Source organism: Biomphalaria glabrata, chromosome 15 (assembly GCF_947242115.1).
Source record: "Biomphalaria glabrata chromosome 15, xgBioGlab47.1, whole genome shotgun sequence".
In the NCBI taxonomy this organism is placed as follows: Eukaryota; Metazoa; Mollusca; class Gastropoda; family Planorbidae; genus Biomphalaria; species Biomphalaria glabrata.
Window position 1 is genome coordinate 2,649,832 of NC_074725.1, and position 26,891 is coordinate 2,676,722.

General features: G+C 39.9%; 1 protein-coding gene across 2 annotated transcripts in view; it reads right to left on the minus strand.

Moving 5' to 3' along the window:
• Positions 1-26,891, minus strand: part of LOC106076612 (ras-associated and pleckstrin homology domains-containing protein 1-like) — a 113,785-nt gene that overhangs the window by 15,864 nt on the left and 71,030 nt on the right. For both annotated transcript variants that reach the window (XM_056012374.1, XM_056012375.1), the window contains exons 3-6: positions 26,084-26,182; positions 20,179-21,778; positions 17,152-17,250; positions 14,799-15,140 (exon numbers count right to left, since the gene is read on the minus strand). In XM_056012374.1, the coding sequence (XP_055868349.1) occupies positions 14,799-15,140; positions 17,152-17,250; positions 20,179-21,778; positions 26,084-26,182 (2,140 nt within the window). The remainder of the gene's footprint in view (positions 1-14,798; positions 15,141-17,151; positions 17,251-20,178; positions 21,779-26,083; positions 26,183-26,891) is intronic.

Consider the following 26,891-nt stretch of genomic DNA (forward strand, 5'->3'; position numbering starts at 1 on the left):
TAAGTTGTAAGTTACATACAAGACACAGAGTTATCAGATCCCTGCCCGACTAACGGAGGGCACCGTCTTACCAAGGGCGACAACGATTTACAAAGGAGGACAACGTCTTACAAAAAAGAAAAATGTTTTAGAAAAGAAGACAAAAAGTCTTCTAAAGGAGGATAAAGTCTTATAAAGGAGGAAAAAGTCTTACAAAAGAGGACAAAGTCTTATAAAGGAGGAATAAGTCTCACAAAAGAGGACACTGTTTTAGAAAGGAGGACAAAAGCTTATAAAAGAGGACAAAGAAGGACAAAGTCTTCTAAAGGCGGACAAAGTCTTCTAAAGGCGGACAAAGTCTTACAAAAGAGGACAAAGTCTTCTAAAGGAGGACAAAGTCTTCTAAAGGAGGACAAAGTCTTACAAAAGAGGACAAAGTCTTCTAAAGGAGGACAAAGTCTTATACAGGAGGAAAAAGTCTTACAAAAGAGGACAAAGTCTTCTAAAGGAGGACAAAGTCTTATAAAGGAGGACGAAGTCTTGTAAAAGGACAAAGGAGGACAAAGTCTTCTAAAGGAGGACAAAGTCTTGTAAAAGAGACAAAGGAGGACAAAGTCTTACAAAAGAGGACAAAGTCTTATAAAGGAGGACAAAGTCTTGTAAAAGAGGACAAAGGAGGACAAAGTCTTCTAAAGGAGGACAAAGTCTTCTAAGGGGGACAAAGTCTTCTAAAGGGGACAAAGTCTTACAAAAGAGGACAAAGTCTTATAAAGGAGGACAAAGTCTTGTAAAAGAGGAAAAAGGAGGACAAAGTCTTCTAAAGGAGGACACGTCTTATAAAGGAGGACAAAGTCTTACAGAAGAGGACAAAGTCTTATAAAGGAGGACAAAGTCTTGTACAAGAGGACAAAGGAGGACAAAGTCTTCCAAAGGAGGACAAAGTCTTCCAAAGGAGGACAAAGTCTTACAAAAGGGCACACAAACAAGACAAAGTAAACTTTAAAGGCAAGGCTAAAGGTGTAATTGATGAAACATATCAGTCAATTTTAGGCCGTAGAGCACAACATTAAGTGTCATTAAGTATCGTATTTCCGAGCAAAAACTCATTTTCTTCAGCTAAAACTTTGTGAAAAGAATGTATCTTGTTGACTCAATGGGTGAGTCTACTTCTCTATTTTGTCCCGTGTGTCGCGATTGCGCGTTGGTCAGCGAAAACATTTTGTTCAGAAAAAAAAAATTCACAGATCTTTAGGGGCTCCAGGTTTCACCTCAACATTTTGAAATGTGCGACACACATCCACAGTTCATCTTGATATAAAATATGCGACACACATCCGCTGTTCATCTTGATATGAAATATGCGACACACATCCGCTGTTCATCTTGATATGAAATATGCGACACACATCCGCTGTTCATCTTGACATGAAATATGCGACACACATCCACAGTTCATCTTGATATGAAATATGCGACACACATCCGCTGTTCATCTTGACATGAAATATGCGACACACATCCGCTGTTCATCTTGATATGAAATATGCGACACACATCCGCTGTTCATCTTGACATGAAATATGCGACACACATCCGCTGTTCATCTTGACATAACATATGCGACACACATCCGCTGTTCATCTTGACATGAAATATGCGACACACATCCGCTGTTCATCTTGACATGTAATATGCGACACACATCCACAGTTCATCCTAACATGAAATATGCGACACACATTCACTGTTCATCTTGCTATTAAGGGTGCCAAAGAAATTTGACATTTTTAATAAGTTGCAGTAGGCTTACTGTTCAAATAAATGAACATTGATCATATAGTACTATATTCTTTTAGTCGCTGTATGTAATAATGTAAAGTATTTGACATGTTTCGGATGTTTCTTCAGAGTTAAAGATAATTAACTTTCTAGCCCAAACCTTCCGCAGGACGACGGGGGAAGAGAGCGGGCAGGGTTTGAACCTGGGACCTTCGACAAGTCCGAACGACAGTCCAGCGCAAACCGCACGACCAGGTAGAAATCCATGTATGTGTGTGTGTGTTTAAACCAAAAGATATCAAGAATTGAATTTGATTGTTGGAAAATATAAATTCTCAGTTTAAAAAAAAAACGGGATGAAGCCGGGTATTTTAAAATTTTAAGACGATGATTGCCACACGGAGGATACGATCTCTAAAATAAGGACCTCATATTTCTTTCCGGACGTCTAGTAATACTAAAACCCCCCAAGAACGAGAGTTAACCCAGCCTCCAGTGGGCTACCACAGTTGTGCTCTAGCGAGTGTACTTGCACTTGGTGAGGATGGAAGACAGATGAGGAAGGAGGAAGGACATTTTAGTTATTTAAAAAAAAAACCACTTCCTCTCTAGTATTTTGAGTTAGTCCGAGTTAGTTCGAGTTAATCCGAGTCACTCCGAGTTAGTCCGAGTTACTCCGAGTCACTCCGAGTTACTGTGGCAGACATGAATGACATAGTTACGTTCAAGAAGCAAAAGGAGCGCTGCCCTAACCTAGATGCTGCATGGATTCCTCCGCCGGAGGCTTAGCCACTTCCGTTAAGTGCCAGGTGTGATCACCCCTCCCTCCCCCATCCCAACTAGTGCAATACCTTAAGAAATAACAAAATATCAAGGGGAGTAAGTGAAGAGCTAGCATATTATTTCCTTAAGAAAAAAAAAGGCATTCGCGATAGTTTGAAATAAATTCAGACATTTGAAAGTTTGCTAATACACAACATAATTGACAATGACAAGCTAAAGTCGGGGGGGGGGGTATTTTAATTGCCACTTAAAGCTGGGGAAAAGGTGGGGGGTGGGAGGTAAGTACGAGCAATACTAGACAAAATCTTCGCTGTATTTTCACTGCAGACGCACCGATTGTGTGCTGACTGGAGATGGATACTTCACAAGTCTGGCATAGAGGAATGTAGTTGGCAGTAAATTAACTTTGAAAGAGACAGTTGGAGACTCACATTTAAGACCCCAAAGAGAAGCCCCCCCCCCCTTGTTGAAGACAGGAACAGAAGACGAAAAGTAAAGCTTAAATAGACACCCCCCCCCCCCCCCCCGGCATCAGACGTGAAAACAAATATGCAGATCGAAACTGGGTTTGCCTAGCCATGTGAAACACTGCAGTCATCCTTCATCTTCAAACTCGAAGACATCACCATTCTCATTATTGTCTGTTCTAGGTCACTGTGAACTATATTTATTTCTAGCTACACACGGGTGGGGGGGGGGGCACAAAAGTATAGTTACAGTTAACTTCCGATGATGCTTTAGTAACAGTCACTTTTGCCTTCCCCCCCCCCCCCCCACATCCCATATTGTATTATTGCAAAGTAGTTTTTTTTTCTATTCAAGAATGTTTTCCCAGTTGTACTATTTATAGTTATATACCTGTAGATTTATGCCTAAAAAGAAATTAAGCTCCAGCAGTGGTATTTTTTCTTAGCTAAATGGAAAATCTAAACCAGTTTTTTGACTCGTAGATAAAATTCTATATGGTTATTTAGAAACTATTCGCAAGTATCTGAACCAAACATAAGACATGCAGTGAACAGGGTTAGAATTTTGATGATCTACAGATCTAGATTGACAATACTAACAGTAGAATAATTTAATCAACTATAATAGACTTTGAGCTGCACCCACGGAAGTCTACATCTCATTGTTTTGTTGTCTTCTGTGTTATGTATAGTAACGTTAATATAAATGAAAAATAAAGTACATTCTCTCCAAAATGTTGCTCGTAAGAAACAGACTTACAGATGAAGAGATGTGACTGTTGCTCTTGTGGTTTCTTCTTGCAGTTTCACATTGAAAGTCATTTTTTTTAAAATCTACATTGCATCAACGTCGTTGTTATGTTTTTATTTAATGATAGAGATAGAGAGATAGAGATAGAGAGATAGAGAGAGAGAGAGAGATAGAGAGATAGATAGAGAGATAGAGATAGAGAGATAGAGATAGAGATATATAGAGAGAGAGATAGAGATAGAGAGATAGAGATAGAGAGATAGAGAGAGATAGAGATAGAGAGATAGAGAGAGAGATAGAGATAGAGAGATAGAGAGAGAGAGAGAGAGAGATAGAGAGATAGAGATAGAGAGATAGAGAGAGATAGAGAGAGATAGAGAGAGATAGAGAGAGAGATAGAGAGAGAGAGATCATATTGTTTGGTGGTTAGATGAAATAGATAACAATAGAGATGCATACGCTTAATACAGAGAGAGAGAGAAAGAGATAAATAGAGAGAGAAATATAAAGAGGTAAAGAGAGAAAGAGAGAAAAAGAAAGAGAGAAAAAGAGAGAAAGGGAGATGTATAAAGAGAAAGAGAGAGAGAGAGTTAAAGAGAGAAAAGAAAGAGATAAAGAGAGAAAAAGAGTGAGAGAAAGAAAGATAACTAAAGAGAGAAAGAGAAAGAGAGAAAGAAATAAAGAGAAAGAGAGAGAAAGAGAGGGAGTAGGCTAAAAGGGAGAGAGAGAGATTTCCATTAGAAATAAGATTTAGAAAAAGAGAAAAGAAACAGATAGAATGACTGTATTAGTAAAAGAAAGTATGAGAATGAAAGAGGGAAGACGATGGAGACAGAAATCAAAAAATTCTTCTACGAAACAAACAACTTCAGTGTCTTTTAGAACATGCGGGACATTTCGTTTGTTAGTCTATCTGTGTCTAGAGTGCACATCAGTAGGTCCAGTCTTGACCATGAACATAAACTAATCAATGTCATTAAAAAAAACCAAACAGGTTTACGTTTGGACAATGACGTCCGTTGAGCGCTGAGAAAGGGGAGATAACACAGACACACAGCAAGCAGGAGAAAACATTGGTGAGGGAAGATGCCCCATGCTGCGCCCTTATTATCTGGACTAGATAACACACATGTTCAGGGGTGCAGGGTTCGAATCTCAGTCTAAAGATCTGGACTGCTTCCAATGAGCTCTTAGCCAGGTTTAGTGAACAACTCATTTCGTTCAGCTCTGGGGGACAAAACGAAAGTGAGACCTAGGAGAGAAGAGAGAGAGAGAGAGAGAGAGAGAGAGAGAGAGAGCGATGCTAAGATATAAAACAGCTGTAAACACACAATGAAAAGAAAGAATCTAAACAGCAAGTTGTGACGTCAGCGACAGAAAGTGAAACGAATTGCCCCACCTCTCCCGCACCCTTTTCTTTCAGCAGTCATTATAAATAATATTTCTTATTAGCATTGAAATGTGAGTTATTATTTCTTATTAGCATTGAAATGTGAGTTATTATATAAGTCGAAAGCTGGTGTCTATATAAAGCTTTGAATAATCTGGAATGTGACGCTTCTCTCTATTAAGCGGAATTCTATATGCTTAACCCACGTGGACAGTATCGAAGCACTAACTACCATTCGACAGCTGCGCTGGGTCGGACACCTATCCCTCATTTGAGGTAACCGCATGCCACTGGCGATCTTCTTTGGCGAGCTTAGAGGAGGACGGCGTAAGCACTAGATAGATTAACTCAGGCGCCATGTCGCCGTCACTGGCATAAAGAGCTCTCACAAAGGTAAACGCAAAGAAGAGCCCTTATTGAAGACAGGCGCAGAAGACGGAAAGAAAACTGAAATGGACCGCCAGCGGACAACGGCTTTGTCTGCATGAAATGCTGGAAAATATGCAGGTCGCAAACTGGGTTCGCGTAGTCACGTGAAACACTGCAACAATCCTTAATTTTTGGAATCGAAGACATTGCCATTATATATGCTTAATCAACGTGACCATATCGATGTTGCACAAAAAGTATACATCAATACAATTAATGCATCCTTATTAATTTTGCGTACACTTTATTGAGCAATTATTTAAAAAGTAAATACAACAAGGATTCCTATGATGATAAAGCTAAAACTGAATAGCGCAAATTCTGAGGTTTCCTTTAAAAAAAAAAAATACAACAAATTATCATTTTTCTGTCTTATCTTATAATTACATTGGTTAGGTAGTATGTCTTTGATATTAAATAATATTTCTATTACTATTATTATAGTTTTAGGTTAATCACTTTTCAGTTGTTTATGATTTAATACTTGTGAATTATAAGAACTTACAAATAAAAACCTTAAAAAAAAAAATTGATAACCACATTATCATGGGCGTAGCCAGAATTTTTTTCGGGGGGGGGGGCTCGTTGGGATTTTTTTACCCCCCCCCCCCCGTTAAATATATATATGCAGTGCTTTACTCAGTGATGGATGGCCTAAATTTCACTACTTATAAATTAATAACCAACGCTGAAATGCATCGCGCTTTGGGCTGCAAGCTGCTTGCACAAAAATCTGTCACTGGCAATGTCTGAAGCCTCTTCACACCTGCTCTGAGGCCCCCCCCCCATGAAAGTGTGGCGCCAAGTTGTAGGCCTACTAGGATTTCTCTATATTCGCCTCTATGTCATCGTAACTCTTTGCATGCGTAATTCATTTTGTCGGAGAACATATTCCCTCAAACCTCACGCGACGCTCTGTCACAACCTCACTAAGGGGTCGACTTCCAGTTCGGCATAGGATTTCCTTGATTGAGACCCGATCTCTATAACTGACTCTTAAAATCCGTATAAGCCATCTTTGTTTAGTCTTGTGCACTTTATTAATGGAGCCCAGCCACTGGTAGAAATTTGTAACCTCTCTTGGCTATGCTCTTGGAATTAGGTGACTGTAGTTTGCTTTAGATTTTATATAAAAAAGGAAAGTTTTATCGTCAAAGTCATCAGTTGGGGGGGGGGGGTTAAACAAAAAAAAAAACATCTGATGGGTTTTAAATTTAAAAAAAAGAGCCCTCTGGCTTGGCTACGCTCATAAAAAAATTTTTTAAATGAAGAGGTCTTTTTTACCCGCTGAAGGGTGTGTGTGTGTGTGTGTAAGGGGGGTAAACATAAAACCCCTCTTGGCTGCAGTTATAGAATTTTCAGTATGTAATTGGCTTTTTAAAACTGAAGAGTTGGTTTTTAGCAGCAGACCCCGCTGGAGGGGGTTTTTAAACACAAAACCCCTCTTGGCTACGCACGCACATAGAATCTGGTGACTGATGTATGGATAGTCTTATATTGAAGAGGGAGTTTTATCGTAAATTTCGGAGGGGGTTTTAAAATCAAACCCCGCCCCCCTAGATATGCTCTCGGAATTTGGGCATTGTCGTTTCCATTTTTTTTTTGTTTAGCTGCAAAACTCCCTGGCTGGGACAAGTGATGGTTTAGTATTAAAATCTCTCCTAAAATAAACAAAATCAAAGCAAAAAATCAGTCACCAAATTCGGACCCCTCCCGCAAAGGACGAGGGGGGGGGGTCGGATTTTATTTCGGGAGAGGGAGGGTTAAACGCCCAAAATCCCCCTCTGGCTACGCTCATGCACATAATTAAGTTATAAAACTTTTATACATTTAAAATCTGCAAAACAAAATTTATTAGTTAATAAGATTACTCACACTGCTTAAATTACTTCCTTACTTTAAAATGTAGGTAATTTATAGGTATACTATCCCTCTAGATGAAACGAAATTAACCAACAGATTCAATGTTTCTTATCCAGTTTGTTAATTACTGCTTTCTATAGGCAACAATCTCCCAGAGTTCCACGGTGTACATCCAACTCTTGAATTACTGGGAACGTGAAACCTATTTATAGACGCAAGCATTGCGCCCTCTACATTCATTACACCTCACGAGACAGGAAACACACCTCCCTCCATTTTTTTTCCTCCTAAAAATACATTTATAGCTTTTCTTTTTTTTTTTACACTCCACGTGATCTAGTTCGATGTGAAGCAGTACTAAAAATAGAGTTCAACTCAAAAGTATCGTAGAAGCACTTGTGTCTAGAAATTAAAGGAAGGCTATGGGAACCGTTTTTTTATTATAACCAATAGAGAGGGAGTAAGCAGTGTAGAAAACAAGTTGGGAGTGAACTAGAGATTCACCTCACCCACTGCCCACACAATTTCTTAATGACTTAAACTCCAGACGCAAAAGCTAATAAGAGCGTAACTATTTTTACATCCCACCTACGTGCGTGTATTACGTAGAGTGTCTGGTCGGGACCAAGAGTTATAGCAGGCCTGAACATGCCACGACGCAAACATATGTGGGCAGTTTGGACCAATACATCGTTGCCACGTCACAGGTCGTGGAAGACGGTAGTTGAATACAGTTGGGCAGGGAGGGGGAGAAAAGTCAGGGAAGACACCGATGGACGATTGGGGGGGGGGGGCTGGGCTGTAGTGCTAAACACAACTAGGGCCAGTCCAGTGTCTTGTTTGATTTTTCATGTTTCGGACCTTCATTCAGACCTTCATTATTATAGACCTTCATTCAGACCTTTATTCAGACCTTCATTCAGACCTTCATTCAGACCTTCATTCAGACTTTTATTCAGACCTTCATTCAGACCTTTATTCAAACCTTCATTCAGACCTTTATTCAGACCTTCATTCAGACTTTCATTCAAACCTTCATTCAGACCTTTATTCTGACCTTTATTCAGACCTTAGTTGAATACAGTTGGGCAGGGAGGGGGAGAAAAGTCAGGGAAGACACCGATGGACGATTGGGGGGGGGGCGGGGCTGTAGTGCTAAACACAACTAGCGCCAGTCCAGTGTCTTGTTTGATTTTTCATGTTTCGGACCTTCATTCAGACCTTCATTATTATAGACCTTCATTCAGACCTTTATTCAGACCTTCATTCAGACCTTCATTCAGACTTTTATTCAGACCTTCATTCAGACCTTTATTCAAACCTTCATTCAGACCTTTATTCAGACCTTCATTCAGACTTTCATTCAAACCTTCATTCAGACCTTTATTCTGACCTTTATTCAGACCTTTATTCAGACCTTCATTCAGACCTTTATTCAGACCTTCATTCAGACCTTCATTCAGACCCTCATTCAGACCTTCATTCAGACCTTCATTCAGACCTTTCATTCAGACCTTCATTCAGACCTTTCATTCAGACCTTCATTCAGACCTTCATTCAGACCCTCATTCAAACCCTCATTCAGACCTTCATTCAGACCTTCATTCAGACCTTTCATTCAGACCTTCATTCAGACCTTTCATTCAGACCTTCATTCAGACCTTCATTCAGACCCTCATTCAAACCCTCATTCAGACCTTCATTCAGACCTTCATTCAGACCTTTCATTCAGACCTTCATTCAGACCTTTCATTCAGACCTTCATTCAGACCTTCATTCAGACCCTCATTCAAACCCTCATTCAGACCTTCATTCAGACCTTCATTCAGACCTTTCATTCAGACCTTCATTCAGACCTTTCATTCAGACCTTCATTCAGACCTTCATTCAGACCCTCAATCAAACCCTCATTCAGACCTTCATTCAGACCTTTCATTCAGACCTTCATTCAGAATTAAAAATGATTACATTTACATCCTGGCCCAAAACCAACGAAAGACAACGCGGGAGGGGATGGGGGAGGCTCGGACTCAGGACCATTGAGACAACAGCCCAAGGAGTAGACCACATGACGTGTGACTCTTATTTATGATAGTTTTATATAAAACTATAAAACGATGTAGCCTATAATATCGGTTATACGTACGAATGATAGGACTAGTACACACCTTAGGACTAGTACACACTTCAGGACTAGTACACACTTTAGGACTAGTACACACTTCTGGACTAGTACACACTTCTGTACTAGTACACACTTTTGGACTAGTACACACTTTAGGACTAGTACACACTTGAGGACTATTGACCGTGTTTCCTAGAGGCTCTCATGTTTGAAGCTATATACAGATCTTCATAAAACAAAAAGTCTTGAAAGTGTAAAGACGGATCCTGAAATTCGGCAGGAGAAACGCAAAACTTTCCGCTACAAGCGTACACGGTGAGCAGAATTTGAACACCGGCTCTTCCTGATGATAGACTAAAGCGAAAAGCACACTGCCAGGCAGCCTTGACATTAGACAGACGTGAGCTTTCATACAATGTAAACATGAGCTTGTAACACTAAGACTAGATGTCTAACGATGGAGCATTCAATTAGGCAGGAGAATGAAATAATGAGAAATTTTTAGGTACAATTGTTTATTTTAAGTTCCACAAGGTTATCATTGTGGGAGGTGGCACTCCACGATCTATAAAAAAATGCTTCCTAATGACAAGCGTATCAAATAGCCTCTGACAACCAATTAATAAAACAAACAATAAATCTTAGATTGGATGGCTGATGGCTGCTTAGTAGTGCGGTAAGTGCGCTGAAATATCGCTTGGTCGTTCCAATGGTCCCAGGTTCACTGAGAACTGAGAATCCCTGTAGTCCTGCGAGAAGTTAGGACTATGAACTTAGGAAATTGGGAATCTTCAACTCTAAAGAAACATCCAAAACATGTAAACCATTTTGTCAACATTTCACTTTTCAGGTACCGTATAGAATAATCATATCAACAGGCAAGAATCTCAGTCAGCCAAACTGTAGACCACCATTACCTTTATGGAGCGCAGTGGCCGAGTGGTTAAGGGCTTGGATTCCGAACCTGGTTTCCTGGGTTCAAATCAGGGTGAAGACTGGGATTATGAATTTCGAGATTAGCAGGGCGTCCGCGAGTCCACCCAACTCTAACGGGTACCTGACATTAGTTGATGTAGGTCGTTGTGCTGGCCACATGACACCCTGTCATTAACCATTGGCTAAAGAAATAGATGACCGTAACATAATTTGCCCTATAGATCGCAAGGTCTGAAAGGGGAGCTTTACTTTTTTTTTTTACTTGTATTATCTTTAAACAATAAATAAAGAAGTAAGGAGTTACCAGAGAATGTAGACAAAGCTCTTCTAGCAAATATTCTCTACCAAGAGGCCAGATCAAGATACTGGTCACAAAAATGCAGATTTATCGAATTTAATTACAGTAACACCATTAGTAAAATCACTAAACTTAGTGACACTTCAGGACAGAAGAAGAAAAATTAAAGTAGCTATAATACAAAAAAACACCAAATAATAATTTAGAAATAAAAAAAAAAAAAAAACCCGATGAAATACTCAGAAAGACACAAAGATCGAGGCAAATTTCTTATTCCAGACGTTAGAACAAATCCGTACAAGTGCTCCTTCTTCCCTAGTGTCATTGGAGATTGGAATGGGTTGCCTGACCAGCTATGAAAACCAATGACTTAACAGAGTTTAAGTCATTGATTAACATGCATGACTACATTGACACATGAAATGCTTAGGACGTAATAATCTTCCTTTTTTAAAAGTAATGTCAGTAATATATAACTTAATATAAGATAAGATAGAAGAAGTGGATGTCTGGATCTGGAAAACTAGTGCGCAGTTCTTCTCGGATATTGGGGTACTTACACGAACTCTCCAACATGACAATGTGAATGCAAAAGAAGAAAATGATGAATATTGGAAACATATAATCATCGGCTGAGTCTGCCACAACACTTGCTATAAAACCTTCGTTAATAGGACTTAATAGCTCTTGTGTTGAGATGCTATAGAAGGATTCTATGTACCACCTACAAAGACCGCATCACACATGAGGAGATTCAAAACAGAATCACATTTGCAACTGGGCCCCACGACGACCTGCTGACCACTGTAAAAAAATACGCAAACTATAATTTTATGGCCATATCACAAGGTCCTCAGGGGTTCGCAAAGACCTTCCTTTAGGGAACAGTACCAGGAAGAAGAAGAGGCAGAAAACGTCAAAGAATGGACAATCCTATCATTGATAAAGAATCTATCCAAGACAAAAGACAGAAATGGAGAAAGACAGTCGACAGATCATGTGTGGTGCCCCAACGGTTCAACAGACTAAAGGGACAGGAGAAGGTGCTGAAGGTATAGCTCATGTATGCATTAATTAATAATAAATCGAATGTTCTCTATTCCGAGGATCAAGAACGAGTGCAATTTTGCACGTTGCTACGCCGACCAGCTAATTCATCGTGTGACATCTAAAGCTTTCTGTCAGCGGTTAAGCTGTGATACAGTGATACAAAAACATGTAATCATTATTATAGTCTATAAAAAGGAAAGGTTATGTCTGATAAGGAGAAATTACTGCTAAAGATGACAGAGAATGAAAAAAAAGATTTTATGATTTGATCAATGTATTTAAATTAGTTTTTTATTGTGTGCACGAAAGGAAGAGATAGATCCAAAAACAAAAAAAAACAAAAAAAGGAAGTTCATTTATAACTACATTGCATTAAAATTGAAGATCATATTTATATGATTTATTTGCATACACAAATAGTCAAATAGTAATCGTAATTATAGTATGCAACTAATTACAATTTCTTTGGTTAAGATTCTGTTTACGTTTCTTAATTATTAAAATTGTGCGTATGAGTAGGTGTTGTGTATGTGTGTAGCTGATGTGTATGTGCGTAGCTGATGTGCATGTGTGTAGGTGATGTGTATGTGTGTAGCTGATGTGCATGTGTGTAGGTGATGTGTATGTGTGTAGGTGATGTGTATGTGTGTAGCTGATGTGTATGTGTGTATGTGATGTGTATGCTTTTAGGTGATGTGTATGTGTGTAGGTGATATGCAGATGATGTGTATTTGTGAAATTGATGTGTTTGTTTGTGTGTAGGTGATGTGTATGTGTGTAGCTGATGTGTATGTGTGTAGCTGATGTGTATGTGTGTAGGTAATATGCAGGTGATATGTTTAAGTGTATGTGATGTGTATCTGCGTAGGTTATGTGTATGTGTTCAAGTGATGTGAAATATGCCCCTTTGACAGCACCAACATAAAAAGGAGAGAGAGAGAGAGAGAGAGAGAGAGACGTTGTGTGTAAACACCAATTCAACTTTAAAGGAACTGATCGTGTGCACGCCACAAGGGAACCAGGTAAAAGTTCTGTTTATAATTATAATGTTTTGTGGAGTCAACTTTTAACGGAGGTCAAAGTCGCGATATAATAACAAGTTTTCACTGCTGGCAACATTAAACTTGACTGTAGAACTCTCCAACTCATGAAATCACTTAGAGAATCACAAGAGTCCATAACGACAGAAGCGAGGTCTATCACAAGTAGCCGAATCTCCTTCTTCCCTAGTGCTATTAGAGCATGGAATGAGTTGCCTGAGCTAGCCAGGAAAACCAGTGACTTGGCAGAATTTAAGTCATTGGTTAATATGCATGACTAAATGCATGACGCGCAGGACGTAATCATCTTTTTTGAAGTAACGTCTGTATTATATAAAATAAGATAAGATAAGAATCTTCACTTATAATAGTAATTATAATATCAGCTGGAGCAATAACTAAACTAAGAAACACTAATGGACAGAAAATTTAATTATAGAGTAGCAATAATGCATAAAGTACAAAACCATAAATCATACATACAAAAAACAAAGCCTTATAAAATACTCTCACACATTAATCCCATCACTACGTGAAAAATAAAAAGCACTTTTTTTCTATCCCGATACCTTTCGATCAAGAAGTTGGGAGTTGCCTGAATTAGCCAAAAAAAAAAACTGTTAAAACTAACACCTAATTTAACTCTTTCTCTCCTAACTGACGATACCAGCGTTGATTCCACCAGAATGTGGTAAATAATTACGGAGAGAAAGCGTTAAAGACAACGGTTGAGCCAATGCTGAGGGCACAGTGACTAAAAGACAGCGGTGGAAATAGAATTATTTACAGAAGGTGAGTCTGACACCAGCTTGTAAGATGTAGAACAGACAACTCACTAGCACACACCTGAAACAATTCTTACTACATTCTTTTAACTAGTGTGTAACATGTCTACAATCAGTGTCGGAGTTAGTTCATTGTGAACATGGGGGAAGGAGGTGCAGGTCTAATTTGTTAGATTACCCAATGATAGTGGGAGGGTAGATGTGGGTTTGAACTAGGCCATACAGCCAGAAACTTTAATATCGCCACACGACACACAACAAACGTGTACGTGATGGTAATACAGACAGATATAGGCCAGTGCTGGATTTAGCTATAGGCTTTAGGCAACGTAAGCTATAGCCTGCAACCTCCCCCCTTCAAAGGAAACAATTTCAAATAGCTTAGGGCCATTTGAAGTCTAAATCCGGCCCTAGATGTAAGACCAATTTGTTTAGATAGCCCAGGCCTATATGTAGGTTAAGTGTGTGCAATAACTGTCAACCTTGTAAAACTTTGAACGCTGCTTACTTTCACGTATACATTCCATATATAATTACTATTATTACTACTATTATTATTTTTATGTGTTTACTCAGGTCATATTATGCTATTGTTAAAGTTTTTGTATTTAGTTTAATAACTGGGTCAAACGTCTTTTAAATTCTTAGAGTAACCTTATGAGATATGCTAGTTACAACAAAGCTAAAATAAACTGATTCGTGAAAAGATTTTGTTGTGTCTCAATGGGCCCTGTTGTGACTGCCATCTCTATATATCAATGTGCATTTACCAGGTTTCGATCCTCTGACCTGTCGTTTGGGTTTGATAACCCGTCTTCCTCGTATTTAGTCTAGAGCAACTTGATTTATGCAAAATAAAGATCTTTATGTCAAAGTCCCCATTATGTGTTCATAATTAATACCCTATGTCGGTCAAATCTATTTTTGTAGTATAAAGTTAGCAAATATAAATAAATACCAATGAAGATAGACAGGAGTCTAGTCCTTGAACTTTTTTTTTTGTTACAAAGTTAACAAGTCATTGTCTAATTTATAATGAAGGCAGCATTATATTATATTAAAATTATGGGATATATGAGCTATTTATAGGTTCAAGCAAAAAACAAAAAATTTTTAAACTCACCCAAACTCGAGCTGTATGTCTCCGAAGTGCCTACACTGCTACAGCCGGTGGGTTTGCTGGTGCCAGGCTGAAGGGGAGGGGGCTGGGGGATGGGGGGCGGTAGCTGATGAATCTGGGAAGAATTCGCCTCACCTGCCAAATGAGGTAGCTGCTGGGTGGGGTAGGGTGCCGGGGGCGCTGCACCGTGCTGCTGGAGGTGGGGTGCAGCCGGGGAGGAAGAGGGCTGGATGGGCGCTAGAGTGAGGCCGCTGACGTCATGCGCGAGCAGCTCAGGTGGAGGCGGCGGAGGAGGTAACTCGTCTAAATCGTCAGGTGGAGGAGGTGGAGGAAGAGTTGCCTCCTCTGCAAAGTAAAAAAAAAAGATTAAATGACGTAAGGGAGATAACTTATTAAAATTCTTTTTGTCAACGACTTTTATACAGAGTTATTTCCCTTTAATAAATAATAGTATAGCATCATTGGGTTTAGATTAAAAGTCTCCAACTCTAACCGATATAGATCTAGACGTCTTGCATATTTTCATAAATTAACACAGATAAGATCATTTTATTGGCCCAAACAAATGAACTAATGATTCTTGAAAGAACCAATACAATTACTGAACAGATACAGTTACAATTGTTGGTGCTTAGTTGTTTACCATTGTCAAGGGAATGTATATTCCCTTATTGTGTATTGTGTATTTCACAACTTATTGAACTTAAGTTTTGTTGTTTTTTTCGCCGGAAGTGGTTATGGGACAAACAAGCACTCCAATACCTATGCTTTCAATGGCAAGCGTTTCAAATAGCCCCTAACAACCAGTCCAAGTCCTAGCCTACAAGTGTGACGTATATATTGGGTCCGGCGAAACTGTTTTCCTCTGCAAGAAGAAAGGAGCAAGGGCGAGAAGCTGGTGCCTAAATCAGTAAACTTGGTGCAGGAGGGGCTCGTTATCCTTGCGATCTATAAGGCAGAAGATGTTAAGGTCATCCGTTTCTTTGGCCAACGGTTAACGAGCAGGGTGTCATGTGGCCAGCACAACGATCAACCGCTTTTACTTTCCCCAACTAATGTCAGGTACTCATTAGAGCTGGGTAGAATCAGGGACACCCTAAAAATCCCGAAATTCAAAATCCCAGTTTTCACCGCGATTCGAACCCAGGACCCCAGGTTCAGAAACGGGGAAACTGCTTTCGAGAATGAAAGAGGCCACAGGTTGAAAGATTTCACACTAATAAATTAACAAAATTTTTAAAAAATTTAAATATAAGAATAAACTAGAAATACTGTGTACATTCACTTAACTCCCCAGTCAGATATATTTCGAATGGAACATACCATCGGATTTTCAGCACGACCAACGGCTTTTACTCTCTCTAACGCAGTGATGCCCAACCTAATTCAACCTGCGGGCCATTTTAATTTTCGACAGTCGTGTCGCGGGCCACATGACCGAAAAAGGTTAAAAAAAACAACTTAAAATTGACCTGAAACTATTTCATTAAAAACCCGTGGATCTAGTAATTACACTAATAAGTTGGTATATTTGAAGTTTAACCTTAATCAATTTTTTTTTCTACATGTCTGGAAATGGCATCCTCGCCATTAAGTCATGTTCTTGTCTCTTTTTGGTCAATATTCCCATGGATCCTCCACGTCAAAATTGTTTTTTGATGCTGTAGCTGTAATACTGTATGTTGTTTATTGAAACAGCCAGACTTTCTTTATAAAAAAAAAAAGTTCCACAAAAAAGATCCGTTCAATGGTTCTGGTAGATTCTTAATTTCCTTTTCATAAAGGCACAAATGTTAAACCTCGTGGTACCAATTTATCAGAGGAAAAGTGAGAGCCCTAATGTAAGTAAAGATCCATTTTTCAACCTTTATATTTTATACACTTTATACCGACGTTTCGGCGGGCCGGATGGAACCTCGTCACGGGCCGGATCTGGCCCGCGGGCCGTATTTTGGGCATCACTGCTCTAACGTATGTCAATGTAATGTCAGGTACCCATTGGAGTTGGGAGAAATTATGAGAGCCTTAAAATCCAAAAATCCCAGTGATAACTGAGTCGAAAAAACATGTCCGCTTAGAATGGCTTTAACACACTGAATGACTTACACAACACACGTTTCGTGAACACATTCTTACGGACGAGTTACAAGCACATGTAAACACAAGAACGACAACCGATACAGCATAGAATTTTCGTAACACCCAGTCTGCACCGAGATCTGAACACGGGACCTCTCGGTTCGGTAGTCAAGCGCTTTGCCACTTGGCCACCAAATATTACCAGTGCTGTCAGTAAAATGTATTAGAACAACAGAGATCCCCTGTACAGACTAAAACAACTCATTAAGCAACTAACCTTCAGTATAGATGTTTCCAAATTTCCCTGGTGTCGGTCGCAGTTTCACATTGATTGCAGTCGAGCCAGTCTCATCTGAACCATTTGTTGACGCAGGCTCTAATGTGGCGTAAGGGAGATAACTTATTAAAATACATTTTGTCAACGAATTTTATACAGTTATTTCCCTTTAATAAATAATAGTATAGCATCATTGGCTTTAGATTATTTTCATAACCGGCTTTTTCTTTAGAAGTTTAAAGTATTCAATTTCACACCCATTTCACGCAACCAAAGTAAATATAAAAGTAAAGTAAAGGTCCTCTTTCAGACCTTGTGGTCTATAGGGCAGATGAGGTAAAGGTCATCTGTTTCTGTGGCTTACGGTTAACGAGGGTGTCATGTAGCCGGTACAACGACCAACCGCCTTTATTTTTCCCAACTAATATCAGGTACCCATTAGAGCTGGGTGGACTCAGAGGCACCCAAAGATCCCGAAATTAAAAATCCCAGTCTCCACCAGGATTCGAACCCGGACCCCAGGTTCAGAAGCCAAGCTGTTTATCGCTCAGCCACCGCGCCTCCTAAAGTAAATATAAGGATGCAATTTTTTAAAAAAAGTATATTTATTATATATGTGTGAATGACAGTGGAGAGGACACTATTAAATTTACCGGACATCGGCACTTTATAAGGAAATGTAACTAGTCCATAGGTAAAACTTTCTTCACATAAGCTTGTTTTGAAACCATATATTTGTTTAAAAATACATTTTGCATCTTGTGGGAATAGGCCTACTGCAGCGATTGGACCAAATGATGACCTGCTAACTATCGTAAAATAAACGTAAGCTAAAAATTTATGGCCATATTACTAGGTCTTCAGGGCTTCCTTCAGGGTACCGTACCAGGAAAAAAAAAGAAGTGGCAGACAGACAAAGCGATGGGAAGACAACATAAAAGAATGGACGAGCCTGCCATTGAAAATGTTCTAACTAAGGCAAAAGACAGAGAGGAATGGAGGAAGACGGTCTACAAATCTTGCATGGTGCCCCAACGGTCCAACAGACTAAGGGATAGGTAAAGGTAAGAAAAAAAAAGGTGAACGTGGATGGCAGCTGATAGTATGGTATGCGATTTGAGTGTCATCCCCATAATCCTGGGTTCGAACTCTGCCAACCGCTATATCCAGCCATCATGTGAGGTCTTGAGCTAAAATATAATAATCTAGAATTCTGGGACAATCGAAACATGTCAAACAAATAAAAAAAATATTTAGCTATTAGCGCATACTTGTGAATTAAAAGACACATAGAACGCTATATCTTCTCTCATTTGAAGTTCACATACAATACTCATTTTTCGATTCCTTATTTCATGGACGAAGATTTCTGGACTAAATTCCCAAGGGCATTAACTCACTTTTGTTTCATCAGCAGACAATAACCTCGTTTGTTGTGTCACAAGATTAATCATTCAATACAACGAGGCCACTTCTTAAACAAGAAACAATACATCCATTCATCAAGGATTCCAGCAATGATTATACACGCACTTTTATTTATACTGAGTACAACGAACTTGGAGATAGCTTTAGTATATCTCAGAGGCTACATTGAAAGCTTTTTTTTCCATTATTTTTAATGGATTAAACAATAGGTCTACTGCTGGAGGAAAAGTGAAATATTTGACATGAAGTTCTTGACCTCTTTTGGGGCCCTATATTTAGACATTCGACGTGAGATAATGTACTTAAAAAATATATAACTTTATAATATATAACTCTGGTTACTCCCTAGAGAGGAAACACGAGTTAATCTGTGTGGCTTGCCAAGCAAGGAGTTTTTGTAAAATGTTTTACATGTTTCGGATGATCCTTCAATAAAAAAGTGAAGTTCCCATTTCAGACCTTTAAGTCTATAGGGCAGATGATGTATAGGTCATCTGTTTCTGTGGCTTACGGTTAACGAGAGTGTCATGTGACCAACACAACGACCAACCGCCTTTACTTTTCCTAACTAATGTCAGGTACCCATAAGAGCTGGGTGGAATCAAAGTCTTCACCAAAATTCGAACCCGGGACCCCCGGTTCGGAGGCCAGACACTTTACCGCTAAGCCACCGCGCCTCCTGTTCCTTCAGAGTTGAAGATAATTTACTTTCTAGTCTAAATCTCCCGCAGGACGACGGGGGATGGTAGCAGGTAGGGTAATAGCCTAGGACCATCGAGAGGTCCTCCAGCTTGGAGGAGATTTATTATTGCTTTGAAAGCCAACTGAAGGGAATCGCCAAGAACAAAGTACAGTGGAGAAATACTGTTGCGGCCATTTGTATATAGGTCCGTGTCCTAAAGAATTAATTAAGAAACTTACAACGATGATGAAAAACTTAACTCTTTCTCTCCGTAATTATTTTCCCCGTTCCGATGGAATTCTTCATTTTGTCAGTAGTTTTCCCCTGTCATGGTTAAGCTTGAATAACTTCCTAGTTTGTTACCAGAAAGTGTTTTATTTGGTATTGAATTAAAGGGGAATGCATGCTCTTTTTATATAACACAGAGTAAAGTTCATACAATCGAACCTCATTTAATGAGGTCAAATAAACGATGGTATCGTCAATTAGGACAAGAAGAGTTAAAATTGGTATAAAGATGCAAAGGGCCCATAACTTTTTATACAGATGACATAACACGAAAGACTTGGACATTAAGGCTACTGAACTCTTTTATTACACAAAAAGAGATCCCAAAATAAAAATAAAATCCCCATCTTCGGAAGGATTCAAACCCGGGACCTCCGGTTCAAAAGCCAAGCGCTTTACCCACCACACCTTCAAACGTTTATACAATTATTATTATTATCGATGATCTCTTTCTCTTTATTTTCCTCTCTCAATCTCTCTCCCTCTCTTTCCCATATCTTCTTCAATCTCTTTCAGTTCACTCTCAATCTCTTTCATTACCCCCCCCCCCATCTCTCTTTGTATTCCCCCCCCCCTCTAAAAAGATGTTGACATATGTACCATACGGGCTACAGTCGGTGTGTACTGACCGTTCACTGTCCGCAGCTTGACGTGTGCAAGCTGCTCTAATGTTGCTGCTGACGGCTGCCTCTGTTGAGATAGTCTCGCTGGGGAGCTAGTTCGGGTAGAGCTTACAGCGGAGAGGTTTGAATCCCTGAGCTGAGCTGGCGGCGGCGGAGGTGCCGGGGGCGGTGGGACAAAGGACGGAGGAGACTTGTGCAGGGGGTGTTCTCCAGAATGCTGATAAGTGGCGTGGCCGTGGGGTGGGACCTGTTGGCCTTGGGGTTGGACTGGTTGGACGAAGGCTTGCACGGGTTGTATGAAAGGTTGAGTGGGGTGTCCGTACGTTTGTCGTGGTTGACCCTGCGGGAGTTGTCCTTGTAGCGGCAACGCTTGAGCGTAGCTCTGTGTAGGATACGCGTATGTCTGCGGGTGTCTTCCGTTGTTAAGGGCAGCTTGTCCATGCGCAGACCCTGACTGAGCGTAAGGCTGAGAGTGGTGCGTGTCGGCGTAGGTGCCGTGCGGTGCGGCCTGCTGCTGCAGCTGCTGGGAGGAATATGACGTGTCGTAATACTGGCTGTGCAGGACTAACGGTGTTGGCGAGGGCGCGTTGTTCCGCTTGACCGACGACCTTGACCTCGTCGATAGCTCTGCTGGAGGAGGCGGGGGCGGGGGTGAAGGCGTATGTCGGGAAGGCAACTGAGAAGAGGAGGCAGCTAGAACAGAGGCAGAGGGAGGCGTAGACGACGCGGAAGGAAGAGGTGGGCACGGGTCGTTCACTGACCGCTTCTTGTGGGACGTTTTCGGGGACATGAGTGGCGAAGCCGTCTTCGGAGACGATGAGTGGTGGCAGCAGGTCTGCACGTGGTGTGAATGTGAGTGGGCCTGCTGATGCATGACGCCATGTTGACTATACTCTACAGCTGCTTCCTGTGTAGCATTCATGGGCAGGTGACTGTTATTTTCAGCCGCGAGAGGCTTTTGACATCCATAACTTTGCTGGTGTTGACTTTGAACCTTGTGCTGGGTTGTCTGATACTGTGAAGTCGCCTCTGAGGCTACGTTTGGGACACACATAGGCGGAACTACTGGAGGCGGAACGTAGGTCAGTTTGGGCCGATGTTGGTTTCCCGGCTGCACGAATTTTCCGTATATACCCTCCGAGTGAGAGGCGCTGGTGGGAGAAACGCAATTCTTTTCTTCCTCATATGAGTTGCGGGCGCCCGTTACTCCGTTAGGTGTCGAAGCCGAGCGATCCCTTCCACAATTCAACCTTTGGTAAATCCCCGCACCGTTCTGTTCCTGGAACAAGCTGTCCTCGTGGTGCACAAACCTGGCATAGTCCTCAGCCACAGTTAGCGTCTCGGACTTGACGTGCCTCCCGTTGTGAGGCGAAGCCTCCCTGCTCCTGAGAACAGTTTCGCCAGCGCTCTGCAGATGCGCAGCCTGCTTTGGGTTCAAGACGCTGACTCCGTAAGAAAAAGGCTTATTGTCCTGGTATGACTTTTTGCTAGCCAGAGACAGTTGAGGAGGATGTGAGCTTCCCGGAGACGATATCATAGTCTGGTGATGATGATGTGGCAGTCCTGGACTGGGGGGAGGTGAGGACTTATCAGACGATATCGACCCCTAAAGGAAAGAAACAGAACATGTTTGTAGGTACGATGCAGACGATACAAGCAAAATATAATATTAAATCCATATTTAAGGAGGAAAACTATAACTATCAATAATGTACATGCGTTATTTCCCTTATATGATATCCAAAAGAAAAACAAACAAACCAACAATCATCTCCCTTTTTGAAGTAACACGTCTTATATATGAGATAAGATAAGACTAATTGTTTTTTTTTTTTTTACTTGATTCATGTTTTGTTAGCTACAATAAATAATTGTTTAACCCTTAAAACGCGTGTGGTAGTTTAGTCTCTAAACATCAGAATTGTCATTCCATTTTGTATGAACGCATTGTAAAACAGCTCAGCACTGTAAGGGCTAAAGTATTAACCTGTTTGGAGAATGCGTGAGCGAGAGACAGCGTTAACAATTATCAACAATTATTTGAGAGGGAATAAACCCGATAATTGTAGTCAATTATGTGAATACTGAGTTATTACTTTCCCTTGTTGCTATTAAACAAAATAATGAATAAACAGTAATCAATTTTCGAATTAGTTACTTTTTTAAAAAAAATTCATTCTTGTGTTGTCTTTGTCAATGAATAATTGTGCAAAGTATCAACTTGATCCGAGAATAGGTGCGGGAGAAATAACGTGTGCACACTTTTTACCAGACAGACAGACAGAGTGAGTTGATATAGGGTTTTTAACAACAACCTGAACATTTCCAGGAAAAACACGCTTATATATAAACACGTGAAACGAATTTTTATTTAAAAAAAAATAATGGTTTTGTTAAAAACAAAAGCAATAAATGTATTCCCTCAAAAAATCAATCAATCAAGTAAACAGAGATACAGTTTATCTGTTTGTCTCGTATATATATTATAACCTGAACCATAGTCGTTCTACGACTGACTGAGGCCAAAACAAATAACATAACCTATCTTTTAGTATGAGCATACACATCCAAACACACACACATATACATCCACAGTGTACACACACACCCAAAAAAAGTAAAGTTCCCCTTTCAGACCTTGTGGTCTATAGGGCAGATGGTGTAAAGGTCATCTGTATCTGTGGCCTACGGTTAACAAGGGTGTCATGTGGCCAGCACAACGACCACACACACATCCACTTACGTAGATCCACAAGTACGACACCAGTTTTGGGCAAAGTTACAGTCTGTTATCAGTGGCGTAGCAAGGTATCCGTGGGCCCGGGTTCAAGAATATCTTGGTGGGCCCCCTCCCCCAAGTAAGACAAATGTAGTGTGTGACAGAACAATTGAGTCATCTGAATGTATGGGTACATTGACCAAAAGACATTCCAATACTTTCTGCTTTATGTAGAGCTTGCTGCTAATTTTTTCCACATTATAAACGAAGCACTGACTGCGCTTACAATTTAGTACTCGACAATAAGCAGGTCAATGTTTTCGAATAATTCTAATGTTCCTCTAAGTGCTGCAGCTTCCTGGCGTTCTTTTTCCTTTGAGGAACACAAAGTAATTTGTGTTAACAGCTTTAGTACATCAAAATATACGAATCATTCCTTGATGACCACCTTGTGGGCAGAAGTATTTGAGTGTACTATAAGCTATGCTCTTTCTATCGGATTCAAGACGCGCCCATCTTGAGATGCTATGAGCAGTTTATTTAAAGATAAATGGGGATTATTCATTACTTGGAACATTTGTTCCGCCAATTCTGCAGACGTCTGGTTCTCACAAAAACCTAGAAATGACTCTCTAAATGTTTTTTTTTTTTGTTTTTTTTTTGGGGGGGGGGGGTATTCCGTCATCGGATATAACTAAACAGTTTTTTTTTTAAATAATGCTAATGTGATCAACTTTTACTATGTCTTGAGAGCTCTTAGAAAAATTGTGAGGATGGGCCCCAGTATATTTGCCAGAACTGCATTGCCCAACAGGTCTGTAATCTCGTTTTGGATCTGCCGGGCTTTGTTTTCCTGTCAAATTTCAATATTCATAACAATTTTAAATAAAACCTGGTTAGAGATTTTTGTTTAAATATAATGTTGATAGCTTTCTTTAAGTACTATGAACCAAATACTAAGCATTGGTCAGAGTTCCATATACATATATGTATATATCTTTGGATAGGTCAGCTATGTGAGGATGGAAGAACTGCTGTGTGGGCGACATCGTTCCGACCACAGGTAATACACAGGTATTCATCTAAGAAAGACACTATTCCGTGATCCTGTATTTGTAAAAATATAACGGTGTTAACCTTCTTTAAGAACTATGAAACTAAGCATTGGTCAGGGAAAGACACTATTCCATGGTTAACTTGGTTATCTTTCGATCTTTTACATCTTTGTTATAAACCTGCTCCCCAATTTGGTTTCGCCATTCATTGTAACAGAACAAACATTTCAACTTTAACGGTATATATGTCACTTACTGTGGTGTTTGGTTTCCTTGCTAAATATTTAATGTTAATTTTTTTAGTTTTCATTTCCTTTTTTTTTATTCTGTTGTAATGATTACATTAACATTGTTTGTTTGTACACTATAAAAGACAACAAAACAATGTGATGAAGACTTCCGAGGACGCTGTCGTCCTACATAAGTGATTAACACTTTTAAAAGTGTCTACTTCGAAAGCTCGGATACAAAAGACTTAAATCACAACTGTTGTGACAATTTGTTACTTAGTTATGGCAATTCTGAGATGACAAACAAAACTAAGACCTCACATTTTAAATACAGAAAAAAAAAGAAACAAATTGAGCTTTGAGAAAATTGAATAATTAGAAGCTGTGTTGAAATGTTAAATCGTGAACAGCAGGACTTTTAGTGTCATCCGTAAGTTCTCAAGTGGCCCCCAACTAGTCAAGAGTCATAGGCCCAAGTGCAATGAATCCCTTTGCGCCACTGTTGCTACTCCACAGGCTGTGGGCCCCTTAATAATCGTGGGCCCGGGTTCATTGAGCCCCTTCGCGCCATGGATGCTACGCCACTGTCTGGTCTAGATTCTTCACAACCTACAACGGTGTAGACCAGCGGTTCTCAACCTTTTAAGCTCGGCGACCCCTTTTTAGAATCCCCCACTCGGCCGCGACAAAAACAATCCATATTTTCGATGGTCTTATGCAACCCCTGGCAAATCGTCAATCGAACCCCAAGGGGGTCGCGACCCACAGGTTGAGAACCCCTGGTGTAGACTAACTATTATTTTTATGAAAGAATAGTTGAAAGGTTTTTTTTTTTTTTTTTTTTCATAGGAGAAGGATTTAATTTAATAGAAAAAAATGGAACTTACAGCAATACATTACCCATTCACACACACACACACCCGCACACCCACCCACCCGCACACACAAACACCCACACACACACAAACTAAACCCCTAGCCTTCGGGTATCTACTTAGCCTCCGCCCCTGGGTCTTGCTTCGATAAAAATGTATTTCCCTCCCCACCGCTCAGGCTGCTCTTTCTTAGTGTCACTTTGAATTATTTGACAAATTTGTGATTCTGTAATGGCAAGACAAAAAAGACGCGATAGGATGACAACTCCATGGAAACGACCGTGACCTTCTAATGGGGTCAAGAAGGTCACAAATCGACTTGCCTCCAACTGGAGACTGAGAAACAGATGAACAGGAGAGAGAAAGCTCAGAAATGGGAAGTGGATAAATTAGCCGACTGACCACTCGGGGTAGATCAATGGTCAATATATACTACAAACAGAATTCAGGCTAATAACTGGAAATACAGTTTGACCACTCGTGAGACATCGATGGTCATATATACTACAAGCAGAAGTCAGGTTTATAAGATAACAGGATAATTTTTTTTGTATCTTTCCAAACAACTTGAAATTCAGTTAGACTACAATCGACGAACTCAACATTACCACTATAACAATGGACCTCATTCACCAATTGTAAACAAACAACATTTAGTCACGTGATCGTATTGACGAAACAACGAAAAAAAAAACTGTCACGTGACAGCCACTGTGTATTAAAATTAGATCGTATAGAAGAGATAGAGAACCACGTGGCAAAATATTATTTGTTTACGATTGGTGAATGAGGTCCATTATGCTTTAGACACAAATAAAAAAAAAACGCGTGATATCATGTGACTATCATTTTGAGACATGCCATTGAAATGATCAACCCAGCGCTGTCTTTGCCCTGATGCTGCTGCCAATTAACAATAGAGTACAAACTGATTGTTACTAATAAAAATAAATGTCAGTTCTTAAAATTGAGATGAAGGGGGTTACTTAAACTCAAAATGTCATTCTTAAAGTAAAAATCGAATGAACTGACCCTGCTGGACTTGGACGATCTTGTGCTGGACATTCGCTTGCCCAGCTGTGTCTCTGGGTTTCTCTCTGGGAGTGTCGGAAGAGGGCGCTCCTTTGTCGGCTGCAAAAAATAAATAAATAAATAAATAAATAAAGTTAAGATAAATAGCTTAGATGCTTGGTTTTTAATTTTTTATAGCCTAAATCAGTGATGCACAAACTAACGCCCGCGGTCCATATTCGTGGTGCTTGCCGGGAACACGATACGCCAACTGAGCATAATGAAGCCAGAGAGAATCGATTCCGTAAGAATTATTATTTTTTTTACACGTATCAAGGAAATTTCTATGGCCGTCTAGCCGAGAAAGTTTGGACATTTTTGACCTAAATAGTCGTCTGCTTCGTGTGGATGTCATTTCCGTTTCCCATTGAGAACGAGGTTCAATGATCTGTCGATTGTTGACACTGTTTAGCAGAAACGAGTGCACAGGCCTTGACCTTAATATGCATGCAGACATTTCAGGGTATCTTTGGGGTGGTATTCACACAAGAGACTGGTGAATGTGTACAATTAATTTGTGTATGACTCCATGTGTCGAAATAACTACGATGTGTCGAATTAATATGTGTATAACTAGGATGTGTCGAATTAATATGTGTAGGACTAGGATGTGTCGAATTAATATGTGTATAACTAGGATGTGTCGAATTAATATGTGTAGGACTAGGATGTGTCGAATTAATATGTGTATAACTAGGATGTGTCGAATTAATATGTGTATAACTACAATGTGTCGAATTAATATGTGTAGGACTACGATGTGTCGAAT